Source organism: Galeopterus variegatus, unplaced genomic scaffold (genome assembly GCF_000696425.1).
Source record: "Galeopterus variegatus unplaced genomic scaffold, G_variegatus-3.0.2 Scaffold849, whole genome shotgun sequence".
NCBI lineage: Eukaryota > Metazoa > Chordata > Mammalia > Dermoptera > Cynocephalidae > Galeopterus > Galeopterus variegatus.
The window spans coordinates 58,061-77,103 of NW_007726960.1; the positions used below are offsets into that span (position 1 = coordinate 58,061).

Consider the following 19,043-nt stretch of genomic DNA (forward strand, 5'->3'; position numbering starts at 1 on the left):
GCTGATCTGGGCACGACAGTTTAGGCGCCCATCAAGTGGAAAGTCTGCTCAACTGCAATTTTTCAGTCAGAACTGTATAAGCTGAACCAATTGACACGTCTATGGTGCTGGCTATTGTTTCTGCTGTCAACTGTCAGTCCTCTTCAATCAGAGCATGGACAAGATTGAGTTTTTCCTCACAAACTGATATGGATGGTCTGCCCCTGCAGGCTTCATCTTCAATATGTCTTGTCCCTTCTTAAAATGAGTTATCCATTTGTAAACTGCTGATTTCTGTGAGGCATTATCCCCATAAACTTCTCATGAAGCGTCAATGACTTCACCATGCTTCCACCCAAGCACCACCATTAATTTGATGTTTGTTCTTGCTTCACTATTAGCAGAATTCATGTTGCTCTGACAGGGGCTCTTTTCAAACTGATGTCTTATCCTGCTTAGTGCCTCAAAGTTATCCTTTTCAGACATGTTATAACAAGTTAGTACAAGTTTATTTTGGTGAAAAAAAAATTTATAATCTACAGGGTTCTAAGTTGAAAGCCATTTCCCTCCAATCTTTGAGAAAATTTCTCCCTTGTCCTCTAGCATCCAGTGAAAAGCTAAATGCCATCTTAGTTCATGTCCCTTGTAACTTGTTTTCTTCTTTCTAATCTTCAAGGATACACTCCTGATCCTTTGTGCTCTAAAATTTCACAATGATGTGTTTGGTAAGTTCCGTTTTCTCATTTCCTCGTGCTAAGCATCAGACAAGCCTTTTCGACACCCACAAGTGCACTATCTTGTTTTCTTGAAATTCTTGTCTCCAATGGTCTTCTCTGCATCCTAGCAACCCACGACCCCAAGGTCACCTTGTCTGAGGAGCTTGTCATCATTAGAATCTGCAGTCTTTCTGAACTCTTGACATCCATATCTGATCCATTCTCCAGCCACCACCTTTTGCTCATCAAGTTCACTTGATATAAAACTGCTACTTCACTTCTTCCATCTTATTGAGATTTTTGATCCACTGAACCCATCAATTTTTTGCAAAGTATCAGTTATCTCTAATCCTTACTTTTCTCCTTATCAGCTCAGATTTGGTAGTCCATTATTACAATCACACTCATAAAAATATTTTATCTCAATTCTCTGATTTAAAATCGAAGGACTGGCCAGTTAGCTGAGTTGGTCAGAGTGCAGTATTATAACACCAAGGTCAAGGGTTTGGATCCCTGTATTGGACAGCCACAAAAAATATAAAATAAAATAAAACAAATAAAATAAGATCTGAGCCCTGCTTTTATTTGCTCAAATGCCAAGACACAAATCACTTCCAGGGAAAATCACCTAACAAGGATGACTGGTTTCACTTCAACATTCAGGACCTCAGACCTCACACAGGAACTCTGCACGGCCTGCTTCCCTCGTGCGTTTGCTTCCTTATCGTCCAAGACACTGAGGTCACGCCTTATTTTCAAATTTAGATATCATCAAAGTTCTCTTATCTTTCCACTAACAAATCTACAGTCTCCCTGGACACACATCCCATCCCGCCTGTTACAGAGGAGTCACGACGACCTTTTCCTCGACCTCTCTCCGTATCTTCCTCATCCCACCCCTCTCTCCTCCTCAAGGACGTCACTGCATCATGATCCCCTTCTCTTCCCTGACCTCATCAGGCTCTCCCCCTGAACGCAATCATTTCAGTTAGAATTCAAATGTGTCTAGTGTTGCTCATTTAAAAGCAAAACCCACAACTCCTTTGTCCTACTTGTCAATTCTGAATTACTGAATTTGATTGTCCAGTCCTTACTAACAACACTAGATTCTGAATACCTGCAGCACTAGATGCTCTAATTTGTCCTTGAATCAAGCTGCAGCTTAGACTGCACTAATTTGGGCTCAAATAGAATTATATTTAGAAAATTTTTATCATTATTTTTAAAGCTCTGTAAAATTTTTCAATCATAATTACATAAACATCATTATAATTATAAAATATAAACTATAGAGATATATTGAAGGAATTGTCTTTGTGAATATTCATAACAGAAATTTCATCCTGGACTCAGCAGCAATTAAGGCTGTGTATCTCCTAAACAAATGATCTGATTTTGTATTTTGAACATTCTGGAAATTGGACACGAAATGCTCTCTCATTATTTTTACGTTGCTAGCACATTATCTATCACACAGTATGCATGTCTGAGTGTTAATCTTATTCATACCTTCATTAATTTTATGCCCTTATTTTCTCTGTTTCCTTCAAGTATTTTTTTTTTTTTCCTTTCGTACTTTGGATATTTTTTGAACTCTGTTAAATCCTTTAAGAAACAAGTGGAACAAGGTAAGGTTAAAAAAAAAAAAAAAAAAAGATAGAAACAAAGATAAAAAGAGGAAAGACCAAGAAAAGTATAGAGACAGAAAGGGGCAGAAGGAAGTGCGCAGAGAGAGGCAGCAGTGTGTGTCGTGTGGTCATAAGTCATTACGTGGACCTGGATCTTAGGAAAGCTGCATGGGAAGGATATGTACATATTTAGGCAATGGTATACTTTTTCTGAAATCCCATTGTACTGAATCACTGAAAATTATAATAACTCCCATGTGGAAATATTTTACAATGTTAATTGTAACAATATTTGATCTCATAAAATTTGACCTGTCACGTCATTTTCAATATAGGACTGTTATAATAATTTTCAGAAATTTTGCTAGTGTATTTTTCTTAAATTTATTTATCTTAAATACTTCAATTTTTCACAATTCATGTTATAAACTCTAATTACATTGAAGCACTACTCTACTTTCTGAAAATAATAACCTATTCAGTTCCACAGAGAATGTGATCTGGTGTCTAAGACAAGGAGCTACACTCGCTTTTCTCTTGTCTGTCTGGACTGGTCTCCATTTGCCAAACAAGACAATTGAACTAAAATTACCAGACAGCGCACCTGAAGCATGGTTGATTATCATGCAGGTTTAAAAGGAGATGAATATGTGGAACCCACGGGAAACATCACCCAAGAGCCGAGGACAACTATATATGACTTATGAACCATTTGAGTGTCCACTATGGACAAAATATCGGGTTCTTTCCATACACAGAATTTTTCTGTCAATCAGATTGCTAGACTACAATTAACACTATGTACCTTTCACAGAAAAGAAAAATGCCAAACACAGGTGGGGTACAAATGACTTTGTTCCTTTCTTGGCTATGAACACTCTGATAGAGCTGGAGGGAGCATCAGCTTCTGCATCAGCCCCAGAAAACTGCACTTTCTCCAAACCTCTTCTCCCGTCATCACCAAAGGTGTCTCCTAAGTAGGATTCCTGTGGTGCTGAAGCCAAAACCACCAGGAAATTGTAACGGCTGCTCTTCAAATTTCAGTTTACACAGTTCATTTGGTTCCTTGTGTAAAAGGTCCTGTCCTGTTCCATTATTTAGTCATCTAACCCCACTATGGCTGTGCCAAAGCATTGCCATATATTCAGATGGAGTAAATAAATCATTTATATACCTGGACATTTGGTGAATTTAGATAATGGTAAGGTAATTACTGACAACATCAGGGCTCTAAGAGTTACTTTATATACAGTGTGTGTATATATATATACACATATATATATGATGCATTAGGATATAAATATCCTCATTTGAACAAACAATAACCTTTTGCCTTTTTTTATTGATCTCATTTGCAGATTCATCATACAGAACCATCAACTGAAGTCAAACAGATACGTACAAATTCCCAAGGAAATGCTGGCAATGACATTTATAGTTTAAATAAAGAGAATACCTCCAACCCATGAACATCGCAGTTCCATTTATTTGTCCTCTTCAATTTCTGGCACCAATGTTTTATACTTTTCACTGTAGAGGTCTTTCATTTCCTTGGTTAAATTTGCTCCTAGTTATTTCATTTTATTGGTAGCTACTGTGACTGGGATTACTTTCTTGATTTCTTCTTCGGCTATTTTGTTATTGGCATATAGGAATGCTACTGATTTTTGTGTATTGATTTTGTATCTTGCCACTATACTGAATTCATTTATTAGTTAGAGTAATTTTTCGGTGGAGTGTTTAGGGTTTTCTGTGCATAGAATCATGTCTGCAAATAGAGATAGTCTGATTTCCTCCTTTCTTGATTTGAATGTCCTTTATTGCTTTCTTATGCCTTATTGCACTGGCTAAAAACCTAGTACTATGTTGAATAAGAGTAGGGAAAGTGGGCATCCTTGTCTTGTTCCAGATCTCAGAGGAATAGCCTCCAATTTTTATCCATTCACTACATCAGCTGTGGGTTTGTTGTATATGGCCTTTATTGTGTTGAGGTACATTCATTCTAAACTTGTTGAGTGATTTTATCATGAAGTGGTGTGGGATTTCATTAAATGTTTTTCTGTATCTATCAAAATGATCATATGGGGTTTTTTTCCCTTCATTCTGTCAATGTGATGTATCAAGTTTATAGATTTGCATATATTGAAGCATTCCTGGGATGAATCCCACTTGATCATGGTGTATGATCTTTTTAAGGTATTCCTGGATTCCGTTTGCTGGTATTTTGTTGAGGATTTTCATGTCTGTGTTCATTAGGGGTCAACAATTTTATTTTTTTGTTGTTGCACCCTTTTCCAAATTTGGTAAAAAGGTAATGCTGGCCTTTCAGAATGAGTTTGGAAGTATTCTTTCCTCTTCAATTTTTTGGAAGAGTTTGGGAAGACTTGGTACTAGTTCTTCTTTAACTGTTTGGTAGAATTCAGCATAACTGTTTGGTAGAATTCAGCAGTGAAGCCATTTGGTCCTGGGGTTTTCTTTGTTGGGAGACTTTTTATTACTGCTTCAATCTCATTACTTGTTATTGGTCTATTTGGGTTTTCTAGTTCTTCATGATCCAACTTTTGTAAATTGTATGTGTCCAGGAATTCATCCATTTCGTCTCGGTTTTCCAGTTTGTTTGTATATAGTTATTTGTAGTAGTCTCTTATGATCCCTTGTATTTCTATAGTATCAGTTGTAATGTCTCCTTTTTCATTTCTGATTTTATTTGAGTCTTCTCTCTTTTTTTCTTCATTAGTCTAGCTAAAGGTTTGATTTTATTTAACTTTTCGAAAAACCAACTCTTTGTTTCATCCATCTTTTGTGTTTTTTTTTATCTCTAATTCGTTTATTTCTGCTCTGATCTTTCTCTCCTACGGATTTGGGGTTTGGTTTGTTCTGTTTTTCCAGCTTCCAGAGGTGTAACATTATCTTGTTTATTTGGAGGCTTTCTTCTTTTTTGATGTAGGCATTTATTGCTATAAAAGTCCCTCTTAGAGCTGCTTTTGCCATACCCCATAGGTTCTGGTATGTTATATGTGCATTTTCATTTGTCTACAGGAATTTTTTCATTTCCTTCTTGACTTCCTCTTTGACACATTTGTTGTTTAGGTTCATATTGTTTAATTTTCATGTATTCAAACAGTTTCTGGTGTTCCTTTTGTTGTTGATTTCTAGTTTGATTTCACTGTGGTCAGACAAGGTAGTTGGTATGATTTCAATTATTTTAAATATCTTGACACTTGTTTTTGTGTCCTCATATATGGTGTATTCTAGAGAATGTTCAATGTGCTGGTGAGAAGAATGTGTATTCTGCAACTGTTAGGTGAAATGTTCTATAAATGCCTGTTAGGTCAAGTTGGCCTACAGCAGAGATTAATTCTGATGTTTCCTGGTTAGTTTCTTGTCTGGATGATCTGTCCTTTGCTGAAAGTGGGATTAAATTAAGAGATATGCACCAAAATGACTCCACCAACCAACTAAGGATTAGAGCTAAAAGCAAAAGAGTGCCAAGTACCTGTAGTTACTGTATCATATACTTAAAAATCCATGAACATGGTAGATCTGATGTTAAACGTTTTTACCACAATAACATAATCTCTTCAAAAAAAATAGTGGCAATGTAAAGAAGACTGCAATTATGACCAATTACAAACACCATGAAAAATACAGAATCTTCTTATTCCTCTCAGAGTTGTCTTTGATTTCTGTGCCTTATTCTAGAATCTTTAGTTGTATCCAAGTCTATTTCACAAGTCACCAATCTACATATTCCAGAAGCTGTTATGATCTTACGTGCAGAAACATCATTACAATTTCTAAACAGGATGTATATTCCTCCTGCTAACACCTTTCTTTTTCAAAAACAAATGTCCTTATTTACTCTAGTTATTATTATAAAAATAAACAACTACAACTGCAAATGCATGAGGTAGAAAGTGAAAGCCCATTGCAAAAACTACAGTGATTTTTTTTTAATTGGAGTGTACTACTTTAACACGCACGCACACACACACACACACACACTTTCCCCTCAATACAAATTTGTTAAACACTTCCTTTCTTAATATTTTACTTTATTTCCATGAAGGTATGTATGTAACTCAGTGAGTTCAGTAGCTTCAATATATACTGCATACATCAGAGGTCAGTTTTACATTGACTAGTTACAATTATTATTTTCATATGTATGAAGTAACCAAATCAATAAAGAATATTTAAGTCTGAAATTCAAAATTGACTATAGAATTACTACTTTTCTGCCTACTGAGATTAATTTCAGCAAAAGTCATTCACTTTCACCTTCATCTTTACCAGTGTCCAAAAGGAGTATGTAAGAATACAGTACGTACAAAAAACAGTTCCAGTTGTCTAGGAGCTCCTACAACCTATTTCACCATATACCTATCGCAAAAACATTTTCAATTCTTTACAGTCCTCCCTCAAAATTCTCCGCATTCCCCAAGTCAGAGTTACACATTTCTAATAAAACACAATCCTATCCTCATAACCTTTATATCCAATATACTTAACACCCTGGCTCTTCGTTTTTGATACTTAACAGAATATCATCCTTTGCAGAAATCCTCCATGGGAGAATGCTCTGGGATATAGTGTCCTTAGTAGAAAATGTCAAAAGAAATAATAACATGGTCTTACTTACGAGAGGTTTTGGAAGCAAGAAGAGTAACTTGGGAACCTCCTAAGAAACGAAAACCCATTACATTCACCTGATCATCATCTGACTGACTGGCAAAGCCTACAAAGAAAAAAAAAAAAATCACCCATGTAACCACAAAGCAAAATTAACACAAAACATTTGAAACAGGAAGTCTAGTTGGATGACAAATTTCTTTGTCTCTAGTCATGTATTAAGTCCATGAATCAATTATAACATATTAACTTTGATTTCCATAGTAGCTTCCAATTGCTGAAATTTCTGCCTCACAATAACACTCGGGAATCACTTAGTTTCCTTTCTTCTAATTAAAGGTTCCATATATGAGACAGAACATGTACAAGATGAATCCAGAATATCTTATCATACAGACAGCAACGAAGCTATCAGATGACTAGTAGGGTTGTATGAAAAAAACCTGAGAACCGACTTAAAGAGACTACCACTGGCCAGAGACAAAAATATTTGAGTATCAAAAAAGATACTGTGAGCTCCCAATCCAGGGCAATGGGGGGCTGAGGGCCTCAGCCATGCCCCCCCGACATCTACAACCAGCCCGGTGACAACTACTGAGCCACAACCAGAACCCCCGGTCTCCCCTGCAGGAATGAGGGAGTGCCACAGGCCTCAACCAAACCCTCCCTCCTCCCTACTCCTCTCACCCTATTTCCTTTCCCCTTCCCCTACCCACCAACTGTTCTGCAACATCTTACAATGTAGAAAAATATATAAATTAATTTTTTTAAAAGATAATAATTGCAATGGAGTGAAACACATCGAATATATTTAAAAGTATGAGTTCATATAGATATTTAAAAATAAAACAAAAACATTGAAGAATCCTAGAGAATCAACTTTCTTAATTTTAAACTATATTTATTTTAAATATTTTTTTAAATTAGTAATAAAGAGGAAAAAAACAAGTATTTATTCTGACAATCATACTCAAACTGCACCACATACTCACTGCTAGTTAAGGGAAAGATTCTCTGTATAGAAACATTCCAGCTAAAAATCGAAGTAAGCTTGAAAGAAACAGAATATCACCATTTTTCAGTCTCTAATGAACATTGATTTCATCATTAAATATCAATGGCTGTTAGCATCATACACAAAAAGAGACAAACAGATATTATGCTCTCGCTGTTGAAGGTATATACTACCACCCAAGAACAACTCTGGCCAAAATAATCAATCCTGACTCTACTAGGTCTAGATCCAAATACCAATGTATAGGCATCACAATAGACAGAAGGAAGTACTAAACAACATCACCAAAATGGTGGAGTAGGAGATACCAGACTTCATCCTCCCACAAAAAAAAGAAGTAGATACAGCTATCCACAAACCAAAACAGCCCTATGACAGCTCAAAGGTTCACCTAAAAATCTACAGTAACACAGAAATGATTATTGCTGATATTGGCATATCTGAGATGCTTACAGATGGCTAGAAACAAAGAAGAAAGGTGAGAGGCTATCAGCATCAGCCATGCAGCAAGAACCACCATGTCCCCAGAAACCTGATCTACAGAAGACACCAGCATCTTTGGCCACTGAGGTAACAACAACCATTCCCAGCAGGAAACCCCAGAAAGGGAGGCATGGCTGCACACTTCTCTGCTCAAGAAGCAGCCACTGTTGTGCCACCCTAGGACCAGAGCTGTCACCTCTCCCAACCTCATGCATTCACCTGACCCCAGAGCCACAGTCACTCTATGAGTACTCTAGACACCGGTTCTGTGGCTATACTATGTCCACCCATTCCTCAAACACTGGAGCCACTGCCATCGTGAGCTAGGTGGCACCATGGGTTCCGAAGCCAAGGACCTGCATACGCCCGCATTCCAGCCACCACCTCAGCTGTCATAGGGCAAATTAAACCCAAAGTAAGCAGAAGAAAGAAAAATCAGAGAAATCAAAGCAATAAAAAACAAAAAATTTATAAAACCGAAAGCTGGTTTTTTAAAAAGATCAATAAAATGGATAAATTTCTAGTCAATAAAAAACAAGGAGTAAAAGAGAAAACACAAATTATTAATATCAGTAATAAATGAGGTGTCATAACTACAGATACTATAGGTATTAAAAGGATGATAAGGAAATACTTGGAACAACCTTATGCCAATGAATTCAACAACTTAGATGAAATGAATGCATTCTTTGAAAAATAAAAACAAAGCTCACTCAAGAAGAAATAGAAAACCAGAGTAGTCCTATATCTCATGAAGAAATTGAATTTTTAGTTTAAGAACTAACCCATAGAGAAAATTCTAGGTCCAGATAGCTTCCCTGGTGAATTCTATGAAACAGTTAAGCAAAAAATATTACCAATTCTACACACTATTCCAAAAAATTGGAGCAAATACCTCCCAACTTATTCTGTAAACCCCACATTAGTGACACATAATTATAGAAAAACTAAATTACAGATCAACATTTTTCATGAACATAAATGTAAAATTCTAAAGTTTAGCAAATTAAATCCAACAATATAGTGAAAAGATAAAACATCATGACCAAGTGTGATTTATCTCAAGAATGCATGGTTAACATGGCTAACATTAAAAAATTGATCAGTGTAATCTATTATATTCAGAGACTAGATAAGAAAATAATATGACTATCTCAATTGATGTAGAAAAAGCCTTAAAAAATCTAATATCTATTCCTGATAAACTCTCAACAAACGAGAAATATAAGGGAACTTTCTCACCCTGGTAAAGGACATCTACAGAATACCTACATAAGACTAAAACATACTTAATGGTGAAAGACAGAATGTCCACTCTCACCATTTCTATTCAACATCATTCCAGAGGTACTAACCAAGGCAAAAAGCAAAAAATGAACAATCTCAATTGGTAGGGAAGAAGTAAAACTGTTTTCATTTTTAGATGACATAATCATGTATGTAGAAAATCTGATTAAATCTACAAAAAAGTTAGTAGAACCAACAATGTTGCAGGATAGAAGATCAATATATAAAACTCAGTTGTATTTCTATGTAGTAACAAAGAACAATTTGAAACAGTAAAATTAGCAATAGCATCAAAATATATGATAGGGATAAATCAGACAAAATATTTGAAAGACCTGTACATCAAAAATTACAAACCCTCATCAAGGAAAATCAAACAAGCCTTAAATAAATGAAGCTATGAAGCTATAAACTTTACACTTAAGAAACTAGAATAAGTAGAGCAAATTTAACCATTTTCAATATTGTTAAGATGTCAATTCTCTCCAAACTGATCTCTAAATCAATGCAATTTCAATCCCAATCAAAAAGCCAGCAGGCAATTTTTGAGAAAAATTGGCAAACTGACTCTAAGATTCATATAAAAATGCAAAGGACCTAGAATATAAAAGACAACTTTGAAAAAGAATAAAGTTAGAGAAATTACACTACCTAACTTCAAGACATTTATAAATTTACAGTAATCAAGACTCTATGCTATTGGCATACATAGCAATATTGGCAGCGTAGACAAATAGATTAATGGAACACATAAAGAAAACAGAAATACACACATATAAATATTGCTAGATGATTTTCAACAAATTTGCAAAGGCAATTTAGTGGAAAGGACAGACTTCAAAAAATAGTGCTGTAACAATAAGCTACCCATATGCAAAAACGAGGATTTTATCCACATCTCACACCATACATAAACATCAACACAAAACAGGTAACAGACTTAAATGTAAAATGTACAACAAGGGCCGGCCCGGTTGCGCACTGGAGAGTGCGCCGCTTGGGAGCGCGGCGGCGCTCCCGCCGAGGGTTCGGATCCCACGTGGAGACCGGTTCCCGCTCACTGGCTGAGCGTGGTGCGGGCGCAATACCGAGGGTTGCGATCCCGTTGCCGGTCCCCGGTACAGTACGGGGGCAACACTGAGGGTTGCGATCCGTTGCCGGACACGGAAAAAGAGACAAAAAAAAAAACTAAAAAATAAAATAATAAAATAATAAAATGTACAACAAGAAAAAATTTTTTTAAAAGAAGAAAAATTTTGTAGCCTTGGATGAGGCAAAGATTTCTTAGATATAACATTAAAACCAAGATCCATAAAAGAAAAAAACTGATAAATTGGCCTTTATCAAAATAAAGAACTTCTGATTTTCCAAAGACTCTGTTAAGAGAATAAAAATACATGCCACAAACTGAGAGAAAATACTTTCAAACCACACATCTGACAAAGGTATGTACATGAAATCTCCAAATAATGAAATATTATGTAATCATTAAAATATAAATTTATTGACAAGCACAGATAGACATATATTTGAGTAACATAAAAGGCTGTCACCAAATGACATGTTATCTGCCCACTTAGGGACTTCTTTTTATATGAGATAAAGAAATGTCTTAGGGGCCGACACGGTGGTGCATTGGATAGTGCGCCGCTTGGGAGCGCAGCGGCGCTCCCGCCGAGGGTTCGGATCCCATGTGGAGACCGGTCCCCGCTCACTGGCTGAGCGCGGTGCAGGCGCAACACCGAGGGTTGCGATCCCATTGCCGGTCCCGGTACGGGCATGACACCGAGGGTTGCGACCCCGTTACCGGTCAGGAAAAAAGACAAAAAGGAAAAAAAAAGAGAAATGTCTTCATTGCTTCAGTCGTTTTTAGCCAGAAGCACCACAGAGAGCTATTATATATATATGTATATAATATCCAAATCCTTGCCTGAGAGAATGTTATAATTATAAAAAGCTTTAAATATTTATGTATATGTATGTACACATAAATATATATGTATATACATAAACATACATACATACTTTAAATATTTATATACATAAATATTTAAAGCTTTTTATAATTATAACATTCTCTCAGGCAAGAATTTGGATACTAGACACCTTCATTCAAACTTTGTTGATAGGGTTAACTGATATGGCCCTTCAGGAAGTCAATTTCACACTATATTTCAAAACCCTTAAAAATATTCTATATCCTTTGGCACAGCAATTCCAGTATTAGATATTCATCAAAGAAATTATAATAAATTTAGAGAAGTATTATCACAAAGATATTCATCACAGGTATATTTACAATATAAATAAATTAAAAACAATAGGGCCGAGCCTGTGGTGCACTCGGGAGAGTGCGGCACTGGGAGTGCAGCAGCGCTCCCGCGGTGGGTTCGGATCATATATAGGGATGACCGGTGCGCTCACAGCGCTCACTGGCTGGGCGCAGTGCGGCCGGTCTCCAAAAGGACAAAAAAAAAAAACAATATAAATATCTAAAAGTATAATGCTGGTCAAATGATTTTATAGTATAAATTTATGATAAAATATGAGGGTACTTCAAAAAGTTCATGGAAATATAGAATTAAAAGATAATATGAATCTTTCCATGAACTTTTGAAGTACCCACGTACTATACAATCATTGAAACCATATAATAAAAATATCTAATAGGGCCAACCCTGTGGCTCACTCGGGAGAGTGTGGCGCTGGGAGTGCTGAGGCCGCGGGTTCAGATCCTATATAGGGATGGCAGGTGCGCTCACTGGCTGAGAGTGGTGCGGGCAACACCACGCCAAGGGTTGCGATCCCCTTACCGGTTACATAAAAAAAATATATATATATATATATATCTAATAATACAGAAAGATGTATCAAAAAAGTATGAGAAGTAAAATCTTTGGGGGGGATAAATGCTTAGAAAAATATTTTTTAAAAGATTGGGAAAACATAATGAAACATAAGTAGGTATCACGAGATGATAGAATTACTAGCAACTTTCGTTTTCTTTTTTGTTGTCCGTATTTTCTAGATTTCACATTTGTTCTGTAATAAGATATTTAAAGTTATTTTAAATATACCTATATTTGTTCACCAAAAAAGAACTAAAATAAAGAGATGTAGATTAAAAGTTATTTTATTTCTTCTCCATGAAGCTCATTAATTTTGCTTCTTTCAGTTAAAAAAAAAAAGACAGAAGATTTGCAATAGCAACTTTATCTGGCATCAACATATAAAAGTCTTACATATACCAAGAGTGAAATGATACTTACTTTAAACAATTACATGATTCTAGCATGCTCAATATAAACACAAATCCAGGAAATTTTTTTTTTAAATGCTTTATCACATATATTGGATCTTGGAGAAATTTTTTAAAAATTTGTCATTTAGTCTCATTTCTAAAGTGCCTACGAAGCAAATACATGCTGATGAGCATAAGATACCTACGACATCACAACAATTGAGCCCCAAATCAGGAGCAATATGAATAATCGGTTACCTAAACTTTCCCTAGTGCAGACTGTCCAATTGGTACCCTACGGAGACTACTCAAAGGCACACATTTTTATTCAATCTCTAATTAGGTGTCATCCATCGATGATGAAGATCAACCTCACTCAAAAGCCAGGGGCTTACACAGTTTTCCAAGGCACCAATAAATTCAGTGTTCAGCATATCATTTCCAAGTATGTTTCCAGGGTAGTACAGTAGACCCAAGAACTAATACATTTGTGCAAGATGTTACTGATTTTTTTTTCATTCTATAATTTGTTATAAGAAAACTGACTAAGAAAGAAGAAGAAAAGAGAAGGGAAGGGAAGGAGAAAGAGACAGAAAGGTAAAAATTATTTGCCGACAATATATTTGTAATAAAAAGCATTTAATTTGGAAATTTTTCAAAGAGTTACTTATAAATAAAGGTTTTAAAAACACTCTAAATTAATGAAATAAATTGTAAGCACTTTAAGTAGTTAATAACACAAAAGTTGACTTACCATAAATTTCTAAACCTTGTGGGAAAATTTCTTTGTATTCTAAATCCTATCCACTAATGCAAGGGTAAGGATGCATCTCATAACCAACAGTGCTGATTTTTAATGAAGGATTTAAAAGGGATGATTTAATCCCCAGATTTTTTTCTTTAATTCCATCCCATCACCACATTAGAAACCTTGGTTACTACTAAGGATGTTTTATCAGTCAACTCCTCTCTATTTTCTAAGCTACTCAAAGAAAAACTGGCATCTGGAGAAAGTCGCACCTTCACAAATTACCCCAAATGTTCACTGCAATATTCAGGCTTTAAATATGAAGCCCCTCTAAATGACCAGAGCCACAGAATGAACATTCGTCCTCTCCACCGCTGTAGACGGCAGAACCACCAAGAACACCTACCTATGAGAGTACTTTTCAGGGCCGTAAGAATATACTTTTAAAAGGTACAAATCCAAAAGCCAGTGAAGATGAATAATAAATATTTATATACTTAGAAAAGGGATATATCCAAAAACTTCCATGAATATGAATAATAAATATTTACATTCCAAGACAAAAAATTCCACAGTCTAGAAAGAAACAATTGATGTTTTTATTTCTGAATACTGAAGCAAAATAATGATTATGATAATTTTAATCAAACTTAAAAGGTTTACCTTATTACTTTGCTGATATAAGCTATTCGCCTTTGAACAGGCAAACAAGAAGGAAAAATCCTTGAGGCATTTTTATATTCTTATTTAACTATTATCTAATAATTACCCCATCATTACCTGCTGTACAAGGATTCCATTCTAAATTCTTAACATTTCTGACGCTACAGGCATGTTACTTCAAAAGTCCTACCTGGGAAGAGACTGAGCAGACTGACTGGAGGTTTATTGGTATCAATCGTTAGTTTGCAGCTTGCAGTTTTTGAAGGCTGATCTGGTAGGCATATTAATTTCAGAGGAAGTCTAAATTTACATTGGACAACTCGAGGAATGCCTAAAATAAGAGAGAAACGAAGACTCACAGATTTGACAAATAATTTGGCAGAAAAAAAATTGTACTACTAATAGTTCAAGCAGCAACATATCTTAGTTTATGTTTGTTGCCTTTCCATTTCACTTAGCATAACTGAAATAAGTGTAAAGTGTTATCATAATTCATACTTTTTTTACTACTTTAAAAAAGTGCAAGGCAAAAATAAAATCTTAAAAGGGGCATAGGCATGAGGTCTGTCTTTAATAGCAGTACTACATTTTTTAAATCACTATATTTGGACATTATAAAAAACATTATAGTTATTTTCACTCAATTATTCAAACAAGTCTTTAACTAAGAACTTCGAAGTTCTAGCCCTAATCCAAGACTATCAGCTAAAATGAACAAAGAATACGAAGTTTGTATCAGTAAGACTCTATATGATCATATTTAAAATTTCTCTACCCCAAAACATTTTAAATCTTTAGCCTTTTTTACTTAAGATACAAATTATATTTACAATTTTCAATAAATTATGAGTACAATAGAATTTGCTCTATTGAAGTTCTACTAAAGTCCATTTCACACATTAACAATATTTCTTTCATCTGAATTAAATTTTTTTCAAACAATTTAACTCTACATATCACTTTAAGTGCCCTTTTGAACTTCGATAAATTATGAGTACAATAGAATTTGCTCTATTGAAGTTCTACTAAAGTCCATTTCACACATTAACAATATTTCTTTTATCTGAATTAAATTTTTTTCAAACAATTTAACTCTACATATCACTTTAAGTGCCCTTTTGAAAAGCTTATATGGTCATTCGATTAACTGTTTTCAATACTCACATAAGCATATTCAAATAGTTAAATAAATAAATAACAATGAAGCATTTTATATCAGGATTTTTAAAGTTTTTAAAAATTATTCCTTTCAATATTTTTACAGAGAAAAAATTTAAACCAAAGCCAGTTTAGGCTCTCTACTTCTAAATCTAGAAAAGCAAACCCTTAGTTTCTGCTCCTTTTATTCTAGAATCCTGTCTTTGATGGGATGAGATGAAAGATAATATACAGAAGCTGTATCTTAGCATACTGCTGTAGAGAAATGGAAAACTCAAAATGTTCTACTCTCCTTCATGGATCCACACGTGAATTCCTTTATTTCTTTATAGTGGACTCTGGGAGTTGCTTAAAAATAGCAAAAGCAGCAGCATTTGGAATTTGGAGACATGATCCCAAAGCAGGATCCCTGGAATTAGCAATATATTTCGTTCATGCCAATTGGAGTTGTGCGGCTTACTCCACACTCAGGACAGTGACAGACCATCAACCACGACAAGCATATTGATATATGAGGTCAATTAAATACTTTTTCAGAGTATGTGGAGCATATTTGTCATTCTCTTCAACATAATCTATTAGCCATCAAATTTTACCCACCTCATTTTTTGCTCATAACCAACAGATGTTAAGTTCACTTCTCCTGGAATCCTAGATGCAAATTATAACTGGTGTCTCAAGAAAAGTCCCAGGGTATTATTTCCTGATATTCTGTGAGATTTTTAGAGGCATGTGTATTTGTACTTTACAATGATGAAATGTTTTGACTCAAAATATTATGGTAACATGATCTAAGATACTGTTCAACCAACAACTATCAATATCGCCACAAAAAAATTACAAAGTACTACTTTTTCCACCTTCGAGGAGATTTCCACATATTCTATATATCCCCAAATCGTTATATTCACTGAATATGTCTCCTCTACAATAAATAAACTGCAGCCTCAATTAATAGATACAGTCTGGAAAGAACAAGGTAACTGAAACCTGTTCCCATCTCTTTCATTTTTAATGAACGGTACAACAAAAGTTTCAGCTTCTGACAATTCTGTCCATGTACAAAGGTAAGCTATCTTCTATATACCTTCAACCACATTCTAAGTTAACTGCTCAAACAAAAACGTGGCTGTCAAGGTTCTTCTAAAACTATCCTGCTAACACTGTGGCCGCTGCTTCACTTGGACCAGGTACTGACTGAATTCACAGTGAAAAAAATTAAACATGATCAACCACACTGACTTTATGTTACTGAGCCTATATATTTGAAGATTATTACCCTAAATCTCCGAGAACCTAGAGCCAAAGAAATTGGTGGTACAGGTAAGTTTTCAGAAATCGAAAGAAATGGATTGCAAGCACTAATGAACCCAAGAAGGGAAATACATTGAAGCTAAATTCACAGTTCAGTTCGGTCAGTTAATGACAACCACACACACTAGGGCAACGGTCTGCAGTTGCTAAGATTTGTAGAACTCCTCTGGAATTTCTTTTCTCCAGGAATTGTAAACCTGTTTCATAGGACATTACTTTGAAAAATGGTGACACTCATACTTAAAAAGACGATTATGGCTATTTTTTAAATGATGGCAGCTTGAAAAGTTTCACCATTAGGGAAGAAAAAAGAGCATGAAATGCTTTAGAAACGCGTTGAAGGAAACCACACCTTTAAAAGAAACATCAGAAAGCCACTATTTTATAGTACTTCCCATCAAATTAAAACGCAGGCATTTCTAAATACAATCTCTAGTATTTAGACGTGGGGCTTATCAGGCGCACCATTTTACTAGGACTTACAATTTCTTAAGGAATTTGAAGTGTAAATTTGGCCACCACCTATTCTTCAGGCTGCAAGTGTATCTAAGAACCTGAAGCCAAAGATCATAAGGGTACGTGTTGGTGTGTGTGTGTGTGTGTGTGTGTGTGTGTGTACCTGTAATAAAGAAGGGAAGAATTACATGCACTTAAACACTTGTCAAGGTTGCCAGTAGAACAACTTCCAACTTAGTTGAAAGAGCCTAACTGGTCCTAACTTTGCCTACCATCAGCAATCTTTCCTCTATATAGCTGGCAAAACAGTCCATATCTGGCTTATTCAACCGTCTGTGTGTTACACTGACAGAAAAAAATTCTGTCATTTATTTTGCTCAAATATTGGCCTAGTCATTCGTCAGAGTGACTATGTTCTGCACTGTTTTTGTTTTATTTTTTGTTTTTTTAATCAAACACAATCACCTCTCTTTCAAACATTTCCCTTCCTTACCTACTAGAGGAAATGGATACTTGCAACTATTATGGCATAATTAATCACAAGATTATTTAACACTCAAAGAGAATATTCTCATCAAAATCACTCCTGACAGAACTATTTTTCCAGGGAGAGGATTCTAATTACATCTGGCACACCCTAGAGCCCAGTATCACTGTCAAAAGGGAAGCCAAAATGTGCCTTAAAAAAAAAAAAAAGACAGAGAATATATATATATATATATATTATAGTAGAATAACTATGTCTCCATATTGCACATCTATATAGTGCCTTCAGAACTCTTTCCAGGGGCCTGCTAGAGTAATTTCATACTGAAAACAAGGAGCCCCAAAGCAGTAGCAATGTCTGGTAGCCAGAACTTCCTTGATCCCTTCCTGTTATGTCTGGCCGCGTACCGTGCTTCATCTGCAGTCATGTTTTACACTGCCCATGTCATGTAACTTTAATGCAGAAATAATGGAGACTAACCCTTATGGGACAGCGTAAAACCTCATTTGCTTCTCTTTTTCCACATGTAGAAGCAGAGCTGCTTATCTGCAATACAGCCTGAACAGATCAGGACAATAAAATGGATCAGTCTTTGAAATATGAAGCCTTGTGTGTGAGACCTAAGTGGCAACATATTATTTTCTTGCCTGCTAGGTGTGGCTGAATATTTCAACTCTAATCCCTAAAGCTTAATTATAATTTCAAAATACCTATGTATCAGAAGAGATTATTAACACCAGCTTTAGCTTTGTATTAAAACACTAAAATTTCCCTAAATTGTGATTTTTTTTCCCCCCTCATGGTTTAGGCTAAATTTAGAGTAAGAGGGAATAAATTTTTCAACAATAACCTTTACTGATTTTTTTTTAAAACTGAAAACTAATCAGTTAGATAATAACATGGTATTTTACAGAACTTAGTCCAAAATCTTATTGGTTACATGCAATCTTGTGAATTAAAATGTAAATATCCACTATTAATAACAGACTACTTTTTAATGACCCAGATTTTAATTAACAAGTATACTTAATGTATAAATCTAAACAATAACCTTTACTGATTTTTTTTTTAAACTGAAAACTAATCAGTTAGATAATAACATGGTATTTTACAGAACTTAGTCCAAAATCTTATTGGTTACATGCAATCTTGTGAATTAAAATGTAAATATCCACTATTAATAACAGACTACTTTTTAATGACCCAGATTTTAATTAACAAGTATACTTAATGTAT

The 19,043-nt window shown here is 35.1% G+C and overlaps 1 protein-coding gene across 1 annotated transcript in view; it reads right to left on the reverse strand.

Annotated features, from left to right (window-relative positions):
- The window catches only part of BBS9 (Bardet-Biedl syndrome 9), a 221,082-nt gene that overhangs the window by 14,044 nt on the left and 187,995 nt on the right, over positions 1 to 19,043 (reverse strand). Inside the window, exons 16-17 of the mRNA XM_008572932.1 lie at positions 14,583 to 14,723; positions 6,966 to 7,061 (exon numbers count right to left, since the gene is read on the reverse strand). Coding sequence (XP_008571154.1) covers positions 6,966 to 7,061; positions 14,583 to 14,723 — 237 coding nt within the window. The remainder of the gene's footprint in view (positions 1 to 6,965; positions 7,062 to 14,582; positions 14,724 to 19,043) is intronic.